Source organism: Leucopleurus acutus (assembly GCF_964270905.1).
Source record: "Leucopleurus acutus genome assembly, chromosome: 16".
Taxonomy (NCBI): domain Eukaryota; kingdom Metazoa; phylum Chordata; class Mammalia; order Artiodactyla; family Delphinidae; genus Leucopleurus; species Leucopleurus acutus.
The window spans coordinates 21981155-22005166 of NC_139158.1; the positions used below are offsets into that span (position 1 = coordinate 21981155).

The 24012-nt window shown below is 40.6% G+C and overlaps 1 protein-coding gene across 1 annotated transcript in view; it reads left to right on the forward strand.

The window, feature by feature from the left end:
* The window catches only part of DNAH3 (dynein axonemal heavy chain 3), a gene marked incomplete at both ends in the record, with an annotated part of 188647 nt that overhangs the window by 124596 nt on the left and 40039 nt on the right, over positions 1–24012 (forward strand). Inside the window, 10 exons of the mRNA XM_082858163.1 lie at positions 3498–3601; positions 5763–6057; positions 7667–7846; positions 15068–15191; positions 15273–15429; positions 15675–15818; positions 17004–17670; positions 18892–19057; positions 21001–21217; positions 23427–23609. Of these exons, the coding sequence (XP_082714289.1) occupies positions 3498–3601; positions 5763–6057; positions 7667–7846; positions 15068–15191; positions 15273–15429; positions 15675–15818; positions 17004–17670; positions 18892–19057; positions 21001–21217; positions 23427–23609 (2237 nt within the window). The remainder of the gene's footprint in view (positions 1–3497; positions 3602–5762; positions 6058–7666; positions 7847–15067; positions 15192–15272; positions 15430–15674; positions 15819–17003; positions 17671–18891; positions 19058–21000; positions 21218–23426; positions 23610–24012) is intronic.

Below are 24012 nucleotides of genomic sequence, written 5' to 3' on the forward strand. Positions count from 1 at the left end.
CTTTGTTGCTGCACGCGGGCTTTCCCCAGTTGCGGCAAGCAGGGGCTACTCTTCGCTGCAGTGTGCAGGCCTCTCATTGCAGTAGTTTCTCTTGTTGCAGAGCACGGGCTCTAGGCGCGTGGGCTTCAGTAGTTGCAGCACACAGGCTCAGTAGTTGTGGCACACGGGCTCTAGAGCGCAGGCTCAGTAGCTGTGGCGCACGGGCTTAGTTGCTTCGCAGCATGTGGGATCTTCCCGGACCAGGGCTCGAACCCGTGTCCCCTGCATTGGCTGGCGGATTCTTAACCACTGTGCCACAAGGGAAGTCCCTCTCTTTTTTTAATTGAAGTATAGTTGATTTACAATGCTTCAGGTGTACAGCAAACTGATTCAGTTTTATATTTTTATAAATATATTTATATAAACACACATTATATGCCTATGGCTATTCTTTTTCACATTCTTTTCCATTACAGGTTTTTACAAGATATTGAATATAGTTCCTTGTGCTATACAGTAGGTCCTTGTTGTTTACCTATCTTAGATGTAGTGGTATCTGTTAATCCCAAATTCTTAATTTAACCCTCCCCCCTCCTTTCCCCTTTGGTAACCATAAGTTTGTTTTCTATGTCTGTGCATCTATTTCTGTTTTGTAAATAATGTAATTATCATTTTAATGACTGCAAAGTATTCCATTCATTTTATAAGACATAATTTTGACTGGTCTTCTAATGTGGGACATGTAAATTATTTTCAAATTTTTGTTATCACAGATGGTGCTGTGTAATCATGTAGAGAGATTATTTTCATTATGAATTATTTCCTTATGATAAATTCCCAGAATGTGATTTCTGACTTGGACTAGAGACATTTTTGTAGCTCTGTAAGCATAGTGCCAGATTGCTTTCTAAAAGTGTTGTACCAGATTGACTTCTAGGTAGAGCTGCACAGTGACGTAGGATAATAGAAACTCTCTCCTATAATACATAATGATATGAACAATAACAACAGTTTAAGCCTAAAAATTTCCCAGTTACAGCCTGATTCTTTAAACATTGAGAGGTAGAGGATAAGGAGAGAAACAAAAGATCCTGCATGTTGTATCTCTCAACCCAGAACCCACAACCCCACTGTCCTTCTAAAAGTGATGCTGAGAGGAAAGGGGGTGAGTTGACAAAATTCTGAGAGTTCTCATTGGTAATCACCAGTGTGGAAAAAGCAGATGGCAGTGGTGACTGGGCAGCTGCAAAAAAAATGTCTAAGAGAAACCTTTGAGCATGAAACCCCTCCATAATTTGGTAGGACCTTATTAGGAGTGGGAGAAACTACCAGGGTTTGCATCTTCCAGAGCTCCATGCTGAGTGGGGGAAGTGAGCTGAATTTTTCAGGAGTGAATCATGTCTCTAACTGGGGTGGGAGTGGGATGGACCCATGGTTCTGGAAAATTGGCCAAATTTTAGAAAGAGAGTTCAAAGCCCAGGTTTCCTGGCAAGGGCAACTGAGTATTTCCTTTTACCCAACCCCTGTACCCTCAGGCTACAGAAAAGAAATCCACACACCAGTCCTTGAATTGTGGCCAAGAAAGTGAGGGAAATAAACTCACCCTAGATAATGGTGGGGAAAATGTCAAGATTTTACCTGATTATATCAGAGTAAGAACATCAGAAAGAAAGAGAGACAGAGAATGAGGATCTAAAAGAAAAACATGACCTAAGAAACATAAATTATTTGTGTTGCAAGAACTTAGTAATAATATAAATTTAATTTTTAAAATTTATAGATGAACAATGTGCTACTGGCAAAGGGATAGATATATAGATCAATAGAATAGAATTGAGGGTCCAGAAATAAGCCCCTCATATTTATAGTGACTTGATTTTTGACAAGGGTACCAAGATAATTTTATGGAAAAAGAATAATCCTTTCAACACATGGTGCTGGAATAAATGAATATATACATGTAAAATAATGAATCTGGGCCTCTACTTTACACCATAGTCAAAAATTAACTCAAAATGGATCAAAGATCTAAATTCAAAAGTTAAAATTATGAAAGCTTAGAAGAAAACATAGGTGCAAATGATCATGACCTCGGACAGGCAACAATGTCTTAGGACAACAAAAGCACAAGCAACGAAAGAAAAAATAGTTAAACTGAACTTCATCAAAATTAAAAACTTTTGTGCTTCATAGGACAACATCAAGAAAGTGAAAAGACAACTCACAGAACGGGTGAAATTTCTTCTGCAAATCATATATCTGATAAGGGACTTGTATATAGAATGTATAAAGAAGTATTATAATTCAATGATAAAAAGATAAATAACACAATTTTTAAATGGGCAAAGTAACTGAATAGACATTTCTCCAAAGAAGATATATAAAGGGCCAACAAGCACATGACAAGAACTCAACATTACTAGCATTATTAGCCATCAGGAAAATGCAAATCAAAAACACGAGATACAGGGCTTCCTGGTGGCACAGTGGTTGAGAGTCCGCCTGCCGATGCAGGGTACTCGGGTTCGTGCCCTGGTCCGGGAAGATCCCACATGCCGCGGAGAGGCTAGGCCGATGAGCCATGGCCGCTGAGCCTGCGCGTCCGGAGCCTGCGCTCCGCAACGGGAGAGGCCACAACAGTGAGAGGCCCGCGTACCACAAAAAAAAAAAAAAAGTTTTCCTCACAAGAAAAAAAATTCTATGTATAGTGACAGATTTTATAAGAATAGAATCATTTGACATTACATGCATTATATATTATATATACAATCTTTATTAATATAATTTTATAATGTGATCAGTTCACTGTATATATAAATATTGAATCACTATATTTTATACCTGAAACTAATATAATGTTATTTGTCAGTTATACCTCAATTGAATGAAAAAAAAAAGAAACCACTTTTAGGAACCAGTATCTCTTGTAGGGAATAATGATTATCTGAAGTTTAGCAGGTCCTTCAGTTTCATTTTAGTCTCCTTTTCTTCTAATTTAAGTAAAATTAGATTTAATGTTTTTATTTTTAATAGTGTAATATATAAAAATATAATTATATTTTATGTTGTATTAATATAAATCATATATATATACACATAGTGTATGATATATAATATCAAATGATCCTATTCTAATAAAATCCTTTCTTTCATCTACCTATACTTCCATCTTTAATATATTTGTGTGTCTTGAGAGAGGACTGGAAGGGTTGCCATCAAAAGTTATCTCTAGATGTGAGATTTGGAGCGATTTGTTTTCTTCCTTTTTTGTTCTTTTCAATACTTCCTCTTTATATTATTAAGAATAATTATTTGTATAATTAGCACCTATTATTTCTATACATATAATAAAGTTATTACCCTTTAAAAGGTGTTGTTCCAGGTTATACCGTTACACAACTATGCCAGTACTGGTAGTTATACATTTCAGATGCCTATGGCTGAGGTAGTTAAATACCTCAAATATGAAATGTAAACCCCTGATGTACTAATAACCTATTCTATTTCTTTGGGTACAGGAAGCATCTATGATTTTTATTTCCTCAAGCAAGGTGGTGGACATTGGTACACATGGACAGAGTATATCACCAAAGAGGAGGAAAATATCCCAGCAAATGCAAAGGTAAAAGAGAGTTATTGGCCATGGAACTTTGGTAATGACCTGATATTCAGCAAAGTGGAGAGGTTAACAGCAGGTCTGTGTTAGCATTTTTAAGAACTTACTTTAGGAAAAGGTTCAAACATGAGCTGGACTGAGCCTTCAAAACATGGACTTTAGAATCAGAGAGTCCCAGATTCCTTACTCAGCCTTCACTCTCTCTGCCTCAATTTACTCAACTACACAATGCAGAAAAAAATACCTAAAGGATGGCTGCAAGGATTGAAGACATTATACATGAATTTGTGGCACACACTGTGTGCTAGATTATGCTGCTGCTATTCTGGTTATTATCACTGTCTATAATGCCAGACGGTCATCAGTCCACCTCTCAGATACCTCGGCCAAAAAGATCCTTGCCTTTTCTTTAAAATCCCCAGAGAAAGATTTCTTTAATCAGAATTCTCAGAAGAATGGGTATTGATTAATAGATTTTCTGGTTAGCAGACAATTCACCTACAACTCCTGCTCATTTCCTCGTGGAAAATTTTTTCCAGATGTGCAATTTCGTGCCTCTATTTGCAGTTATCTAGTGGACATAATTTATCTTTCTGGGGGTGATTGTAGATTGTACAGGCCCCAGATGGAGTAGTAGGAGGTGGATGGGAAAGTGGAAATACTGATGACAAAGTCAGACACCAGACAGGAGCACAGCTGCTTGTGAAAAGGGTGCAATAAGCAGGAGTGAATGTGTGTTGAGTTCAGGACACACCCTGGAGGCTGTCTTGTAAAGAACCCCACAGCACTGAGGCCCTAAACTTTCATTCTCCTTAAAGAGCTTCATCACCAGAGCTCCAGGGGTTTGCAATCTTGCTGGATTCATACAAATAAAAGTCGAATGCAGAAAATATTTCAGTTCTGCTGGGAATTTTTCCTTTGTCAAAAAATTGTTCTAGCCCCTGAAAATAAAAATCTAAGAAACAAAACCTGCTTTACATTCCTAGTCTTGGTACCTGGTTCTGCATTCAGTATCACTTACTGGCTATGTGGCTTTGGACAAGTTAGCCAGCCATCCTCCAGTCTCAATTTTTTCATCTGAAAAAGTGAGCTAATAATATACCTGCCTCAGAGGGTTATTAGGAAAGCTGCAGGGAATAACAGAGGCAAAACATCCATAGCTCAACACCTGTTAATTCTCTTCCTCACCCCTTCAGTTCCTTTGTTCTATCTGCTCCTTTTACTTTGATCAAATTATTTATCAAAAGAAGCCAAGACTTTTGTCTACCAATAGACACAAGGCCACCATGTTGCACAGTCCCTGTTGGTGCCACTTGCATTATGGTCTAGTTTTGCTTTAGGGGCACCATTTACATAAACCATAGTGTGAATGGTGCTCCCTAGAGTTGCACAACAGCACAACAGTGGCTCCATGTTCACTAGCCCCTTCTAGTCTAGACATTTAAGTAGTAGACAAATAAGTAATAGGGATTCCAGGAGCTCAAGACCAAGCCCTTAGAGCCCAATTGGAGCCTGAACACCAGGAATAGTATTGCAGTTTCTGTATTGGAAAAAGAGTTAACAGGAACAACCAAGAATCTGAGCATTAGGAAAAGCAGATGAGGAACAAGCACAGGGAATGGGGGTCAAGGGTCACACCTAACCCTTCCTGAACAAGCAGTATAGGTGGCGTATGGGAGGTGGATCTTTCCTGGGGCAAGGCAGTCAGCTTGGTTCAGAGGAGTGGTCTCAGACGGCAGTAGCTATAGACCCATCCTTACTGTAATTGGTGTTTATAATATGACATGTCAGTGGTTAAGAATATAAACCTTGGAATCAGACAAGCTGGAATTAAAATCCTTGCATTTCCACTTACTTGGTGTGTAAGTGAGCTCTGGATCTCAGCTTCCTCATCTCTAAAACAGAGTTTCCTCATCTCTAAAATGCCCATATTTATGTGCAAGATTTAATTTAATCCTCAAAACAGCTCAGTGAACTAGGTGCCATTATTATCCCCATTTTACAGATGAAGAAACTAAGGCCCCTGGAGAGGTAAAATACTCAAAATCATAAAGATAAATAAGAGATGGAGCTGAACGGATAGTAAGGATAGAGCCCAAGTCTCCTGAATTCCAAGACCCAATCTCCTGGGCCCAGTACCAAGACTCACCATGTCTTTGTGGCACAGGTCTCAGAACTCATCATCCCCACAATGGAAACAGCCCGGCAGTCCTTCTTCTTGAAAACCTACCTGGACCATGAGATTCCAATGCTGTTCGTAGGACCCACGGGCACTGGCAAATCAGTCATCACCAACAACTTCCTTTTCCGCCTTCCCAAAAATACTTATCTGCCCAACTTCATCAATTTCTCTGCCAGAACTTCAGCCAGTCAGACCCAGGATATCATCATGTCCAAGCTGGATCGACGGCGGAAGGGCCTTTTTGGGCCTCCCATAGGGAAGAAAGCAGTGGTATTTGTGGGTAAGGCATTGGCCTGCATCTGGACACACCAAATTCTTCTACTCTAAGCTGCAGCAAAACAGAATCTCCCCTTGTACAGCCACTGTATAGTCCTTTTACTCTCTCTGGGAGATAAACTATTTCTGGTTAATATAATTCAGCATTCCTTCCCTCCCCTCCTATTTTCCTTCCTTCCTTCCTTCCTTCCTTCCTTCCTTCCTTCCTTCCTTCCTTCCTTCCTTCCTTCCTTCCATCTTTCCATCCCTTCTTCTCTCCCTTCCCTCCCTCTCTTCCTTCTTTCATTTTTTGTTTCCTGTCCTTTCCTTCATTCATTACCAAGTATTTGTTAACCATGTACTATAAGCCAACTTTTCAGTAAGTGAGGCACAGTCCAGGTCTTTTTGCCTGAGGGAGGATCCCAGTTTCTCCTGGAATGAAGTTGAGCCTGTGGATCAGGCAAAGTTACTTTATAGTGAGAGGCAGTTAGGTCCAGAAGGGGACTGTGGTGTTTGCCCTCTTGCATCTCCAGAAGCAACTCACACTTTGTGATGAGCTTCTATTCCATTACGTGCCAGATAGATATGTTATCAGTATATGAAGAAATATAATAGTTGCTAAATAAATATTTGTGAAATAAGCACATTGAATTTTCCCAGGATTTTATGTTTACAAAGCACTTCCTCATTTATTTTGTTTGAGCCTCACAGCCCCATCAGTTTATTAGCCACCATTATCACTTTACTAGTCAGTTAATTGAGGCTCCAGAGGTTACATTCCCTGTTCAGGGTCAAACATCTAGAAAATTCTGGAACCACGAGCCAAAACCAGGTTTCTTGGTGCCAAATACATTATCTTTTCCACTCTCTTACTGCTGACTCATAAAATTCTCATTTAGTAATAGTAATGCCCTGCCCTTCTGGGTTATCTCATGTCCTGTCTTTAAAATTCATGTATTGATAGTAAATGTTGCATGTATTTATATCCTTGCCAATTAGTAACAGCTCCCTAAAGGCAGGGATCCTATTTTGTTTCCCTTTCTTTTCCCCCTTTCTCCTTTCCTCCAATCTTTTCTCCCTTCCTATTTTTATGGTATATCCAAAAACAGATTAAGCTTTGCAGCCAAACAGACCTAGGTCCAAATCTCACTTTTTAACCCTAAGCATACTATTCCATGACCTTCAGTTCCTCACCTCTAACATAAACGTAATACTCTCTTCCTTATAAAGTTATTATTTTGATTAGATGAGATAATATGTATAAAACTCCTAAAATCTTACGTGACACAAAACTGGGCATTTAATCAATGTTCATTGGAGTTTATTGAGTGCCTTCTATGTGCCAGGACTGAGCAATATGCTATTTTAGAAAATCAATCCCTGCCCTGGAGGAAATATGGGAAGAAATTAAATGTCTGTTTGTTAATGCCAATCTGTCAATAAAGCAGGAGAGCCCAGAACCCAGGAAAAGCTCTTCCATTATGGTGAGAATGTCCACTGGCTGAGCCCTGCCTAGAGTGAGGATGTAACAACTGGGCACAGACTCTCCCATGGAGGGATAATCATCTGCTACCTCCTGTGAGAGCAAAGGATCCCATAGACTTACAATCTGTGGCCATGGCTTCTTTCCCCAGATGACCTCAACATGCCAGCCAAAGAGGTGTATGGGGCCCAGCCCCCCATTGAGCTCCTGAGGCAATGGATTGACCACGGTTACTGGTTTGACAAGAAGGACACAAACAAGCTGGACATCGTTGATGTGCTGCTTGTGACAGCCATGGGCCCCCCTGGTGGAGGAAGAAATGACATTACTGGTACGTGAAGGAGAGAGTTCATTACTCTTCACCCACGCCCTGCAGAGCCAGACCACCTTCATGAATGGAGGGTTGGTGCAGGGCACTCGTCCTGATGGAAGGTGGAGAAAGGTGTGTTTAGGCTGTAGCCAGAGACACTTGAGTTAGCTTCAAGGAGTGTCATTTGAATATTTCATGTTGGTAGTTGTATGAAATAGGATGGGAAGATGAAAAGAGGATTTGAGGAGTCTTTGGCTAGAGGAACAGAGAGTCCCATGAAGAAGGGAGTTCAGTGTGGACAGCATGTGTTCCAGGAGGGAGGCTAGATCAGAGGTTCTCAACTAAGGGTGCATGACAGATTCACCTGTTGTGTTTCTCATAATTCTTTGGATTGTCAGAGATAGAACACCTAACCCAAAGTGGCCTAAGGAAAATCATAATGATAATAAACAAACAAATAAAGAAGATTTTTTCCCCTGTCATCTAACACTTCAGGAATATATTTTGCTTCAGGTGCAACTTGATCCATCTAGGTCTACAGATTTTCATACTTTTATTCTGAGATACATCCTTGGTTAAGAATCTTAATGCCATTTCCAGACTTAAGATTCTGTGGCCTTGCTCTCCCCTGTGGCATTTGTCTTTTTCATTTGTAAAGTAAGGAACATAAGCAGGGTGATTTTACTTGGGTACACAAACCCATCACCTTCCACTTCAAGTATAGAGTCCAGGGGTACCTTTGCCTTGGGTTTGAGTATAACAGGGTCTCAGGCACTTGGCATCTATAAATTCAACACTTCTCTCACTAGTGAGAGGGAGAGGAACTTGGTATATTACTTTTCTCTAAGACCTAGTCATGCAATAGGAGAAAATATTTGCAAACCATCTGTCTGATAAGGAGTTAATATACAAAATATGTAAGGAATTCATACAACTCAATAGCTAAACAACAAACAATCTGATTTGAAAATGGATAGAGAATTCGAATAGACATTTTTCTAAAGAAGACATACAAATGGCTAACAGGCACATGAAAATATGTTCAATATTGCTAATTATTAGAGAAATGAAAATCAGAATCACAGTGAGATATCACCTCACACCTGACAGAATGGCTATTAACAAAAAGTCAAGAGATAACAAGTGCCCTTGTACACTGTTGGTGGAAATGTAAATTGGTGCAGCCACTATGAAAAACAGTAGGAGGTTCCTCAAGAAATTAAAAATAGCACTACCATATGATCCAGCAATGCCACTTCTGGGTATATCTGAAGGAAATGAAATCACTACCTTGAAGAAATATCTGCACTTCCATGTTCATTGCAACATTATTCACAATAGTCAACTCATGGAAACAACCAAAGGGTCCATCGATGGATGAATGGATAAAGATGTACACACACACACACACACACACACACACACACACACACACACACACACAATGGGATATTATTCAGCCATAAAAAAGAATGAAATCCTACCCTTTGTGACAACATGGATGGACCTTGAGAACATTATGCTAAGTGAAATAAGTCAGAGAAAAACAAATACTATATGATATCACTTACATGTGGAATCTAAAAAAGCCAAACTCATGGAAACAGGAGTAGAATGGTGGTTGCCGGGGTTTAGGGGATGGGGGAAATGGGGAGATGTTGGTCAAAGGGTACAAATTTCCAGTTATAAGATGAATAAGTTTTGGGAATCTAATGTATAGCATGGTGACTCTAGTTAACAACAACAGCAACAATGGAATTGTTACTTGACCTTATTGTGGCAATCATTTTGCAATATCTATATGCATCGAATCATCATGTTGTAAACCTTCAGCTTATGTATGTTATATGTGAATTATATCTCAATAAAACTGGCAGGGGGTGGAGATCTATTCAAAAGGGAATATCTGTTTCCAGTACATATCATGGAAATAGTAATTACTAACATTTGTGCAGCAGTTGACAGTTTTCAGGCTATGTCACATATATGATATTTGAAAAGATCCTATAATAAAGACCAGTGCCCAAAGTCTGCCAGGAACACATCTGTAGTCAAGTGAAATTGGGTTTATTAATTTGCTGCAGAAAGGGTGTCTGCACAGCATGGAGAACCGTGAGAGTGGCTGGTGTAAGAGAGTTAAATGGACTTGTGCTGGGTGATGTGAGGAAAGGCTTAAGGAACCAGGGACTCTGGGATTGGGTAATCTCAGGAAGTGGGGACAATTTGATGAGTGGGTATCTTAATTTTTTTCTCTGCTTGGTAAAGAAGTAGAGTCATTCATATTAGCTAGGGGGGAAGTTTTCATGCTTTCAGAGCCAACTTGTTTCTGTCTTGTTCCATCATAGCTAGGGAGTGACCTCGTCTGATGTTGATATTTAATGGAATTGTGTTCAGTGGAGAACTAACAGCCTAGCTGATATTTGCCAGACCAGCTGCCAGCTTTCAGGGCTGAGATGGGAAACCTGAAGCTCAAGGCAGTGTAGTGTGGTGGCTGAGAGTATGGCTTGGCAGAAGACTGATCTGGGTTTAGGTAACATTAACAAACATTAAGTACTATTAGTATCCTTATCATCAAAAAAGTAAGTGAATTTCTCAAGTTCACACAACTGGAAATGGTTCCAGATCAATGTGTAAAATATTATTCTGGCTTTTTTTTAAAAAAAAGAAAAACCTACATATGTCAATACATAAGTATAGTGGAGTATATATATATATATATATATATATAAAATACTTATGTACTGACATATGTATTTTCCTTTTTTAAAAAAATGCCATATATATATATATTGAAAAGAGTTTTGGGAAAAATGGCAGCAGCTGTGCCAGAATCATCATTTTTGGCTCTTCCCAAATTCCCATAAACAGAGCAGCTAGATAGCAAACCCAAAAACCTATAAACAACATTTACAACAAAACTAGTTGGCAGAGTATTCCCCACATATTCTAAAGTATAATTGGTGGGAACAAACCACTGGCAGCTACAAGACCCACATGTTATCTGCCTCTGTGCGGGAGAAAGCAGAGGGAAGTATTGAGACATCTAACAGACCTGAGAATGGTTGAACCCAAAAGTAGCAAACAGGTATTCACTGACAAGCATGGCAGCCAATTGGAGAACGGGAGCTGAAGTTGGCAGGACGTTTACCTTCTCAAATAACAAGTAAGCACAGTGAATGTGCAGTGAGCTCTGAGGGACTAGAGCATTATAGCCAGTTGTGATTTCTCTAAACTAACAACCCAGGTCTCCCATACAAGGTGAGACCCTACACTGAAGAGAAACTGGAGTTGAATCAGAATTGAGCAAGTTAAGATTACTAGAAACAAAGGAAAGAGGAGGTCAACATGAGAGTGAGAGAGAGGAACAGAGGCAGGAAAGTTCAGAAAGCAAGTCACTATATTTTTGAACACTTAAGAAATCAACAGAAAAGGAAACTTTGTGGAGTTAGAAAAGGCATCTGAGTCAAGCCTTCTCTAATTGCATATATAAAAATGAGCAAAGAAAAGTATTGAGGTCATGTTTCATAAAAATTAATGTAGGAAGGAAGAGAATAGAGAAAAACACCCCTACTTCAAAAGCACAACAGAAAGACATACTTTAAAAACTTTAATCTATTACTTCAAAATAATCTGAAAGACACTGATGAGATAATACAAGGCAGGAAAGAATGACATAAATCAGAATTAGAAAAACTTAGAAATTGAATGATGGAACTCAAGAATTAGGGAAAAAGAGTTACCTTAGAAATGAAGCCAAAACTAAAAGGAGCAAAGATAGAATAAATACGATCTGTAATGCCTTAAGAAATAAAAAATTAGAAGGAATTTTTTCATCAGAAAAAAAATAAAGACATACTACAGCATCGATGAACCTTAAAGACATTATGTTAGTGAAATAAGCCAGTTACAAAAGGACAAATATTATATGATTCCACTTATATGAGGTACTCAGGTTCACAGAGACAAAAAGTAGAATTGTTGTTACCAGAGGCTAGGGAGAGGGAAATGGGAAGTTAGGGCTTCATGAGTTTCAGTTGCAGAAGATGAAAAGATTCTGGAGATAGGTGGTGGTGATGTTCACACAACAGTGTGAATGTGCTTGATGCCACTAAACTGTACACTTAAAAAATGGTAAATTTTATGTTATGTATATTTTATCACAATAAAATTTTTTTCTAGAAATGAAGAAGAGAATTAAAAGGTTTGAGAGAAAGTAACAAATATTAAAGTTAGGTAGAGGAAATCCAACATACAACTAACAGGAGTGTCTAAAGAAGAAAACTGAAGTTTCTTCAAAGAAGAAAACAGAACTAATAATAAAAGCTATAATCCAATAAAATGCGCCCCCCAAAAAAGTATTTTTGAAAATTACATATTGAAAAGGTACATTGTGTACCTAAGAATACAGACTCAAAAATGATCATTACCAAGACTAGTAAAATCACTGGACTTTAAAGAAAAAGAAAACTAGATCATCTTAAGAATTTTCAACTGCAATCTTTATGCTAGAGAAAACGGAATAACATATTTATGATATTTGAGGGAATACAATGAGAGTCAAGGCTTTTGTTGCCAGCAAAGCTGACCTTCAAGTATAAAATAAAAACTATTATCAACATGCGAGAACTCAGAGACTTATTTCCATAAGCCCTTTCTCAGGAATCTGTTAGAAAATGGGTTTCACATGATCAAAATAGCTATAAAGAGATCAATATAACAACCGGTAGTGAGCATTACTTAATGTGGTTATTTGTTGAACTAAGACTACATGGGATGGATTGTAACATATAAAGCCTATATGATTTGATGATGTAGATATTGAACAGTTGAAAATGGAGGGGGATGAGGACAGCACATACAAGAAGTTTTAAACTCTTCTGTTACTGTAATTGGTGGCGGTAGTATATTCTTATTCTGAGGGTGTTGTATGTAAAAAGTAGGATTATATGAATGAGTAACTATAGTATTTTCTGTTTCTACTGTCCCTTGTGTGCTTGAGAACCAGGACTCAGTGTGGAGAAAAGGAAATCAAGACGTAATATAGAAGAAGTTAAGAAAAAGCTCTGGAGTCCTAAATTTGAAATATCAGTACTAACTCATGTTCCAGGTCTAAAAAGTAATAACCAACTCATTAACAATAAGAATTCTTAGCACCCAGACTGTGGTCTTGAAATCCAGTTTCCTACTAAAATAAACAAGGCTTCTTGGAGAAATGGCTTATTGCATGTCTGGGGCAGGAAATATACAAGATGTATCTGTAATGTCTTCATATATGCCTGTAACGTTTTCATATATCCAATCATGAGAAAGCTTTCAAAGACTACAGAGTCCTGTCAAAAGCATTCAGTTAACAACACAAGGAGGCTCTAACTGGCAAATACAGGGAAATTTGAGCTTCAACAATGATAGTAATTTAAATGGATTGAAATTTATCAAAAGATATTTAAGTCTATGAATCAGTAATAACAATCATAGCTGGTCATCTTCAGAGGATGATAAAACACCAGTTCATTATCTTGAAAACTGATAAATAAATGGAAAGAAGAAAGCATTTATTTTGACTTTCTTATATGAAGTATACCACTGTATAAGCAAATAGATGAAGGGGAAGTGTCCCTTCTAAAAATATTCCTAATATTTTAATAAACTATATAGTAAATGAAAAAGAAATTATATAATCAGAATATCACCATGTGGCAAACTTCAGTGAATTAATGGATCTAGCCATTGAGAATCAGTAGCTACCAACCTTGCAGAGGGAGAGACAACATCATGTGCCCTCTGATGAAGGACTACACCACCACCTATAGTGTGGCCAAAGAGGGGGAACCTGAATCTGATTAAGTCTCTAGGTACAGCTGCAAATTGGTGGGAAATACGAAGGGCAGAGGAACCAAGTAAATTACACCATGTAATCCTGCCTGTGGAAACTTCTACAGATCAAACAGTCCAGCTATTCAATAGACAGAAGATAAAAGAAAGGGATGGAGGGGGGAACCTATAGATTAAAAGAGACTTAAAAGACATATCAATTTTTTTAAAATTAGCGGGATTAAACTCTGGTATCTAGAAATGAACACATGGTCAATAAAGATGCAAGATAGCAATTACTTTAAAAGTCAGGATAGTGGCAACTTTTGGAGGGAGAAATGGAGAGGTCTGTGATTGGGATGGGATATATGGAGGGCTGACAAAGTTGTATTTCTTGACATGGATGGTAGATGTAAGGATGTTAACTTTATAATGATTCACTAAACTATATATTTGTTTTGTGTGGTTTTCTATGTCTGTGCTTTACTTTATATAGAAAAATACTTTTAAAAGAAGATATGCAGGCAAATCTATAGAGACAAAAATTAGATTATTAGTTGCCAAGGGCTGCAAGGAAATGGGGAGTGACTGCTAGCAGGTAAAGGATTTCTTTTTGGGGTGATTAAAATGTTCTGCTATTGATTGTGGTAATGGTTGCACAACTAAAATCCTAAAAAATCATTGAATTGTGTACTTTAAATGGATGAATTGTATAGTATGTGAATTACATCTCAATACAGCTGATACCTAGTATAACTATAAATATATAGATATCTAACACTGGGTATATAGATACAAATACAGAGATGTAAGAATGTCAGACTAACAGTGGGGAGGGGAGAGAGAATGGATTTTGTGTGTGGGAGGTAAGGGATACTTTCTATAAAAGTATTTCTGAATTGTTTGATTATTTTACAATGATCATATATTGCCTTTACCTTTTTTTTTTTTTTTTGCGGTACGCGGGCCTCTCACTGTTGTGGCCTCTCCCGTTGCCCATGGCTCACGGGCCCAGCCACTCCGCGGCATGTGGGATCTTCCCGGACCGGGGCACGAACTCGCGTCCCCTGCATCGGCAGGTGGACTCTCAACCACTGCGCCACCAGGGAAGCCCTGCCTTTACCTTTTAACAACCTTGAGCACTGGACTAGCACTATTACCAGAACTTCTGCAATCATGGAGAGGTTCTATATCTGTACTGTGCAATACAACAGCCACTAGTCACATGTTATCCTTGAGTAGTTGAAATGTGGCTAGTGAGACTGAGGAACTAAATTTTAATGTTATTTAATTTTCATAAGGCTGCCATATTGGACAGCACAGCTCTAGAACATTAAGGCAGAGGGAAAACTCTTCTATATCTCAGGATCTCTAGGCCCAGGAGGTAAGTGTGAGAATATATGCACACTCATACCTGTGCATGTTTTCCAGGACGATTCACTCGCCATCTGAATATCATTTCCATCAATGCCTTTGAGGATGACATTTTAACCAAGATTTTCAGTTCAATCGCTGACTGGCACTTTGGAAAAGGGTTTGATGTGATGTTCTTAAGGTAAGAGGTTTCTGTGTTATTGGCCTGGGGTCCTCAGTTCTGGCCCCTCTTTAACTGGTCTGCCTTCTCCTTCCTCCCAAGGTATGGAAAGTTGCTGGTACAAGCTACGATGACAATTTATAAAGCTGCAATGGAGAATTTCTTGCCAACTCCCTCCAAGTCACACTATGTCTTTAACCTGCGGGACTTCTCACGGGTGATCCAAGGGGTATTGCTCTGCCCTCACACCCACCTACAGGTCAGCCGCTATCATTTCTGTTATCAAGTTCATTCAGTGATATCCTTGGCTACATGGAATATACAATGATAAGAGTAATATCTAACTTCTATCAAGCATTTAATCTATGCTAAGTATTGTGCTAAGTATTTTGTAAGCATTATCTCATTAAAGCCCCATATCGACCCCAGGCTTTAGAAACTGTTTGAGAACTACCACCTCAGTCACCACCTGCCATTTATTCAAATAATTAACTGGATTTTCAGGATGTAGAAAAGCTTATCCGGCTTTGGATCCATGAGGTTTACCGGGTCTTCTATGACCGTCTGATTGATCATGAGGACAGACAGGTCTTTTTCAACACGGTGAGGGAAACCACCTCCAATTGCTTCAAGCAGTCTGTGGAAAAGGTAAGCCAGACCCTGTGATCATTTGGCCTCAGAAATTGCCCCAAATATTTGACCATGCTAGTCTCAGATTTCAGATTGTCTTCCTACTAGAGACTTAGAGCTCCACTTTCTGAATCTCAAGAAACAGTGTATTGAGCCAACTAATCACTCAATTTGCTGATATAATAGTTGGCCCAATTTCACTTCACTTCCCTGGTAACATATAAGTTTGGATACATTCAAACTTATGGTTTATGATATGATGTTATTGTTTATGATTAATGTAAAATGCATTTGCAAGGTCAGTTAATTTGTGAGTTGGGAAGTAAATACACCATGACTTTTCATGGTTTGATTGATGCCTTGGTAAAGCCCGAGTGAAAGATTGTCATGGTTTCCCATTTGTAAATACTTTCTCTTTTCTATTCTTTTTTTTTTTTTTTTTTGCTGTACGCAGGCCTCTTACTGTTGTTGCCTCTCCCATTGCGGAGCACAGGCTCCGGACGCGCAGGCTCAGCGGCCATGGCTCATGGGCCCAGCCGCTCTGCGGCATGTGGGATCTTCCCGGACCGGGGCACGAACCCGTGTACCCTGCATTGGCAGGCAGACTCTCAACTGCTGCGCCACCAGGGAAGCCCTCTCTTTTCTATTTTGATATAAGTAAAGTTTTAAGCCTATGTATTTGCATCATCTAGTTCTACCTCTATTCTTAAGAAGCTACAATTTCTCCAAAGAAAAAATTACAAGTGTTTCATGTTGCATCCAGGGGCCAAGTGCAGAAGCACTGCCAGTTTTTAATATCAGGAAGAAGAGGCATCTAAAACATTTCTACTCTAGGTACAGAGTGGGGACCAGGGAAATACCCGCACTTCTATTTGGTGAAGGAGCAAATACATTAAAAATGATGCCATCTTTCAACTACCTCCTCTTGGGATCTTACAATCTGACCACCAATGTTTTAATCACTTAGCAAACAGGTTGACCCTTGCTTTCACACTCTTTTCTCAAATGTCCTTTCATCATAGTCTTTACAACCACGAGATCCACATATTTTGTTTAAAGAAAAAAAAGTGTTGATGAACCATGACTTTGAAGAATGCTCAGAGGAAACAAATACATCCCCTGCTCCCTCCCTCTACATCTCTCAGTACCATGGTGGCTGGGGCTACTGGCTGAATGCCTAGTTGAGACTTACCTTTCCCACAGGTCCTCGTCCACCTGTCACCCACTGGAAAGATAGTTGATGATAATATCCGTAGCCTCTTCTTTGGAGATTTCTTCAAGCCAGAAAGTGACAAAAAAATCTATGATGAGATCACTGACTTAAAACAGCTCACAGTGGTCATGGAGTATTACCTGGAAGAGTTCAACAACATCAGCAAGGCCCCCATGTCCTTGGTCATGTTCAGGTTCACCATCGAGCACATCTCCAGGATATGCAGGGTCCTGAAGCAGAACAAAGGCCACTTGCTGCTGGTGGGCATTGGGGGCAGTGGGCGGCAAAGTGCCAGCAAACTGTCCACATTCATGAACTCATATGAGCTGTGCCAGATCGAGATCACTAAGAGCTACTCAGGCAATGACTGGCGAGAGGACCTGAAGAAGATCATGCTACAGGTCGGTGTGGCCTCCAAGAGTACTGTGTTCCTCCTCACCGATAACCAGATCAAGGATGAGTCATTCATTGAGGACATCAACGTGCTTCTGAACACGGGAGACGTGCCCAACATCTTCCCCGCTGACGAGAAGGCTGACCTTGTGGAGAAGATGCAAATGGCAGCAAGGACAGAAGGCGAGAAGATTGAAGCCACTCCTCTTTCTATGTATAACTTCTTTATTGAGAGAGTAAAAAACAACCTTCACATTGTCCTTGGTAAGAAGAAGCAAATTCAGTTTGCCCTTTTCCTCTGGGTATTTCAGGATCTCCTGTGCCTTAAGTCCGTTCCTCTTACCGTGGTACCAGGAATGATCCAGCCAAGGCACTCACTCGCCCACGGGTCAGTGCCTAGAATTCCTGTGGAAACTTCCACTGTCCTGAACAACTGTTTTAAACCTGTTCCACTCTCCTCAGTTCTCGGAATTCTCCTCTGAACCCTCTCCTTCCTTTTAGTACAGTACCCGGCAACCTCACAGAACAGCACCTGGAGTTCTTCTCTCTATGAACGATATCTCCAGTCTATCCAGAAACTTAGGGGTCGTGTTTAATACTTCTCTCTTATTACCATGTCCTGTCAGTTTTCGCCTTCTCTCTTGCATATCTACCCACTTATCTCTACCTCTGCCACCTTCATATTAGCTAAGCCGCTATCATCTCACCCAGACCTCACCTCTACAGCCTTCTAACTGTTCTATGTCTACTCTGTCCATTCCAGACCTTTATGTTCCACTGAGTCAGGATGGGGATTTTTTTTTCATGTATTGCAAATGTGATCGTTGTATATTTACACACATACACAAATTAAAACACCTAAATTGTTTTCTATTCAGATAAAGACCAAAATTCCTAACCTATAGTCTTATAAGGCAACCTGCCAGGCTGTCCCCTGCATCCTCTCCACTCTCATCTCCAACCAAGCTTCCCCTTCTCTCTTTTTTAGCCACGCTGACCTCCTCACACTTTCACCTGTGCATTATGCTTCCTCCCACCACACTGGGTCTAAATAAACAGTGAAGGGAATTTGGAGCATAGAATCCAACCTCTGTGATTGGATGGGGATGGGGTCAGAAACAAGCTGATGGCCCCACAGCTCCCTTATGTCTGTGAGTCAGGACAAACAGAGCACGTGGGTCAAAGGGCTCAAACCACTCTGGCTATGTGACCCTAAGGATCTGGAAGGGACAATGTGGATACTGGAGATGAGCCAGAAGGTATTGTAATAAACGGAATTCCCATCACAAAGTGTCCTGAAAATATCCCATGATTCCCCCTGTGCTTCCCAGGCACTCATCCTGACTATTCCCAATCACACCCTGGAGTGCCAATAGGAAACATGACTGCTCCCTTACCCCACCAGAATCCTTGGAAAGACCTGCCTGTCCCTTTCAGCCTCCTTGACTTGGAGAAAGAGAACTAACGAAGTCTACTTTTCATTAGCCATGAGTCCGATTGGGGACGCCTTCCGGAACCACCTGCGGATGTTCCCTTCCCTGATCAATTGCTGCACAATTGACTGGTTCCAGTCTTGGCCCACAGATGCCCTGGAATTGGTAGCCAACACATTTCTAGAAGATGTGGAGCTCGATGACAATATTCGGATAGAGTAAGTGTTAGCTGCATTTTAGTACGGCAACCAAATATTTCAAATGAAAATCTAGATATTGGCTCTATTCTTGTTGCTGTTTCAAAACTTATCATTTTATGTAAAAAAAAGTCTTATATTTTTAAATCACATTTAGATATTTAATAAAACACCTTTGCTGATAAAGAATAACATTTCATTGTTCAGAATTGTCCTAGGGATGCACTGTTGTCATAGCTATGAGAACCTGGATATAATACTATTGCTATTTCAATAGTCTTAGAGCATGCATTCTCAAGAGGGGTGATATTGCTGCCAAGGGGATGAAAACTGGTTCTTGTGAGGATTTTTTGTTATGAAAATAACTTTTTTTTTGTATAAAGCACAGATATACAAACGAAAAAAAAAAGCACTGAATTTTGGCTACAGTAAGAGAAGGGTTAAGACTGTTGACCACTCTAGGTGTCCCATGAAGGCAGGGGTCATATCACCTTCTTGTATACTTCTGTATCCTTAGTGCCTAGCAAGTGCCTGGTACATAGTAGGTTCAATTACTGCTTATTAAATGAATGAATAGAAAATGAAGGAATAGGTAGCAGTCAGAATATTCATGGCTTTTAAGAACTTTGAACTTTGTTCTCTAGGTCAGAAGACCCTTAACCTGGGTCCATAGGCTCATGAACAGAATTCAGAGGGACAGTGAATGTGAGTGGGGAAAAAGTACATCTTCGTTTTCACTGACATCTAACTGATACTTTGTATTTCTTTCAACGAATGTAGGCAATAAACCCCAGAAGGATTGTGTGACTTTGTTACCAGTAGGAATCACAGTTATTTTCATAACTCACTCAGTCATTACAGATGCCCCAAATATATCATTTCCTTGAAAATGATGGTAGTTGTTAGATCTGCTGTCCAGTCTTACTATTTAATGCCACAGTCGGCAAATGATGATCTGTGGACCAAGTCTAGTTCACAGCCTGTTTTCGTAAATAATGTTTTATTGGGAAACAGCCATGCACACTACAGTGGCAGAGTTGAATAGTTGCTCTTGAGACCATGTGGCTCACAAGGCCTAAATTTTTTTTTTTTTAATTTTTGGCTGCGTCACGTCTTAGTTGCGGCACGTGGGATCTTGGTTGGGGCATGCGGGATCTTTCGTTGCAGCGCACGGGCTCTTTGTTGTGGCGCACAGGCTTTTCTCTAGTTGTGGCCTGCAGGTTTTCTCTCTCTAGTTGTGGTGCACAGGCTCCAGGGTGCATGGGCTCTGTAGTTTTGGCATGCGGTTCCAGAGCACATGGGCTCTGTAGTTTGCGGCACATAGGCTCTCTAGGTGAGGCACGTGAGCTCAGTAGCTGTGGTGTGGGCTTAGTTGCCCCGCGGCATGTGGGATCTTAGTTCCCTGACCGGGGATCAAACCCACATCCCCTGCATCAGAAGGTGGATTCTTTACCACTGGACCACCAGGGAAGTTGTCCCACAAAGCCTAAAATATTTACTATCTGGTCCTTACCAGGAAGAATCTGCTGATCCCTGATTTAATGCATAAATAAAATCACACATATTACTATATCATAAATTTGGTTTTTAAAATATTTTGAAAACTCTTTCAACATAATTGGTTTCCTTTGTAACCCTCTATATATTATATTATGCATTTTAAAACATTATTCTGCAAAGTCTAGAGTCTTCACCAGACTGACCAAGGTTAAGAACTCCAGCTTAAGCCCTGGTGAGTCACAAAAGTGATTAAAGATAGAAATTACCTAATCAAAGATCATTCTAGTAAGAATATATACTTCCCCAATCATTCTCGAGGCTCTGTTGACATGCTTCACAGAATTTGGGATTCTAGTAGGCCATAGTGAGCGGCTTTCTCACATCCTCACATCTGTGAACCGAGGCTGTACTGGATCTCTCTGGAGCACGTTGGGCCTGCCTGACCACCTTTGTGTCCTCGGCAGGGTCATCTCCATGTGCAAATATTTCCAGGAGAGTGTGAAAAAGCTGTCGCTTGATTATTACAACACACTTCGCAGACACAACTACGTTACCCCCACCTCCTACCTCGAATTGATCCTAACCTTCAAGACGCTCCTGAATAGGAAGAGGCAAGAGGTGGATATGATGAGGAACCGCTACCTGACAGGCCTGCAGAAACTTGAATTTGCCGCTTCACAGGTGAGCGCTGCCAAAATAGTACAGGGACAAAGGGGTCCAAGACCGATTGGATGCGGTAAAGCACTTGTTCAGGTGCAGAAGTCAAGAGAGCACCAAATAAAATAAAGACAGCCTCTGACCCTGTGCTCGCAGAACTCACCTCACTTGCTTGGCCTAAACCCAGCCCTGTCTATCTTTAAGATTTTGATGTTTTGTTCATCATGGATCTTTTTGAACTAATTTTAACTTTTTACAACATTACAGTAAAATACTACTTATCTTGAGTACTGAGTTCTTTGGAGCCCCCTTAAATTTTGTGCCCAAGGCAAGTGCCTTACCCACCTCACCCCTGCCCCAGCCCTGGATACTCTCGTGGGGAACTGGGCAGAATAAGACAGTGGTTAAGAGCAGGGCCTGGACTCAAATTCCAGCTTTATAACTTATCAGCTATAGAACCTTGACGATGTTATTTCACCTCTTAGGGCCTAGTTTCCTCTTCTATAAAAAGAAGTGATAATAACAGGCTTCACTTCATAGGGCTCTTATGAAGATTAAATGAGCTGACACATGTGTAACCCTTAGCAAAATGCCTGGCATATAAATTAGTGATTGATTTGTGCTTGAGCCACTTGACACAACCATACTAAGGCATGGATTTTCAGCACCAATAAAGAACTAAGGAAGGGATATATGTATATGTATAACTGATTCACTTCGTTATAAAGCAGAAAGTAACACACCATTGTAAAGCATTTATACTCCGATAAAAACGTTAAAAAAAAAAAAAAGAACTGAGGCAACTGAATGGTTTGCAGTAGGTTGACCTGTCAGTGAGTATAGCAGACCCACCAACATGCAGCACAGGGATGGGAAAGAACATCAGGGGTGCCTCTGTTGCTCTGCTCCTGCAGTTGCTGGGTCCACTTCAGGGTCCTTAGCTTTCAGAGAGATGTTGAAAATTGGAGTCTCTCCAGACAAGGGTGAGCAAACTGTGTTGAGCAGCAAAATGACCTGAGACAGTCTAGACCAGTAAGGAGAATGTGGTGCCAGTTAACATTACGTGAGCCCTACCACGTGCCTGGTGCTGTATAGGAGGAAGGTACTGTTATCACCACATTACGCACAAAGAGACCAAGGACCCAGAGAGGCCAGGCAACTTGCCCATGATCACACAGCTTCATGAGTAGCTGGTGCAAGTTGTGAGGCCAAAACTGAAACTTAGGTCTGCTTGACTGCAGAGTCTGTGTTCCTAATCAGGCCAGCATGCTATGCTTCTTCTCTCATGTGGGCTTTCTGTGGACAGTGGGTTCAAGGTCATGAAACTCTCTTCAGGTAAGCATCTGAGCTGCCTTCGAAGGCAGAATCAGGACCAGTGGGGAAAAACTGCCCGGGGGTAAATTCCAGCTCCTTATCAGGAAATCTAATGTGTTCATCTGCCTGAAAAATGGCCCAGCTCCCCTGAGAGGTGGTGAGCTCCTCACCCTTAGGAGTGTTCAAACAGTGGCCAGAAAACTACTTGGCAGAAAACTACTTTTCTAGAGAGCATCAGACTGTTGGGAACAAATGGCCTTGAAAGTTCCTTCTATCCCAGCTCTCTCAGTCATGTATGATTCCTTCACAGCCTTAAAAAATGTAGCGTTTTTTTCCTCCTAACTTCCTTTTGTTCTGTCTTTCGCTGCCCCCAACACTAGAGTGTAGGCTCAATGCAGGAGGAATATCTTTTTTTTTTTTTTTTTTTTGCTGTACGCGGGCCTCTCACTGCTGTGGCCTCTCCCGTTGCGGAGCACAGGCTCCGGACGCGCAGGCTCAGAGGCCATGGCTCACGGGCCCAGCCGCTCTGCGGCATGTGGGATCCTCCCGGACCGGGGCATGAACCTGTGTCCCCTGCATCGGCAGGTGGACTCTCAACCACTGCGCCACCAGGGAAGCCCCAAGGAATATCTTTTTTTAAGTGTTGTATCTTTAAAAAATTTTTTTGTTTACTGTTATATGTATAGTGCCTACCACAGAGCTTGGTAACTACAACACATAGCATGAACTCAGTAACGAAATATTGAAAGATCAAAGAGAGAAACTCCAGCCAACAAATATGTACCCAGTACCATTAAAATCATTAGTATTTTCTGCGTGTGTCATAGGTTAGAGAATCGTTTCAACTTTTGGCAGCCATGCCATTTTCGGCATTGACATAGCTGACCCTGCACCCCTCCCACCTTCCTCTCCTTGTTAGGTGGCCGTCATGCAAGTAGAACTGACTGCCCTGCAACCCCAACTCATTCAGACCTCTGAGGAGACCGCTAAGATGATGGTGAAAATTGAAGGGGAGACACGAGAAGCCGATGCCAAGAAACTTCTGGTGCAAGCCGATGAAGAAGAAGCCAATGCTGCTGCCGCCATTGCTCAAGGAATCAAGGTATAAACTGTGAGAGAGAAGAAAGGGGATCCGCATTTTCAGGGTTCATCTGTTATCTCACTAGAGCCTAACAAAGTCTTGCAGGATATGCATGGTCATGCCCATCTTGCAGAGGAAAAATGTGAGGCTTGAAAGGATGCTTTCCCAGCATCACACAGCCAGTAAATGACACCTGGCTCTCTCCAGGAAGCATTACTGTTTTACAAATACTCTCCATCTCGCTCAGCGTCAGGTCCTATAAGCCCCAACAAGATCTAACCTTATCTCTTATTACTTTCCCCTCGTTGACTCTTCTGGCCACACCAGCCTCCTAGCTATTCCCCCAAACAAACATAAGGCATGTTCCCATCCCAGGGCCCTTGCACTGGCTGTTCCCTCTGGCTATCTCCTTCACCTCAATCAT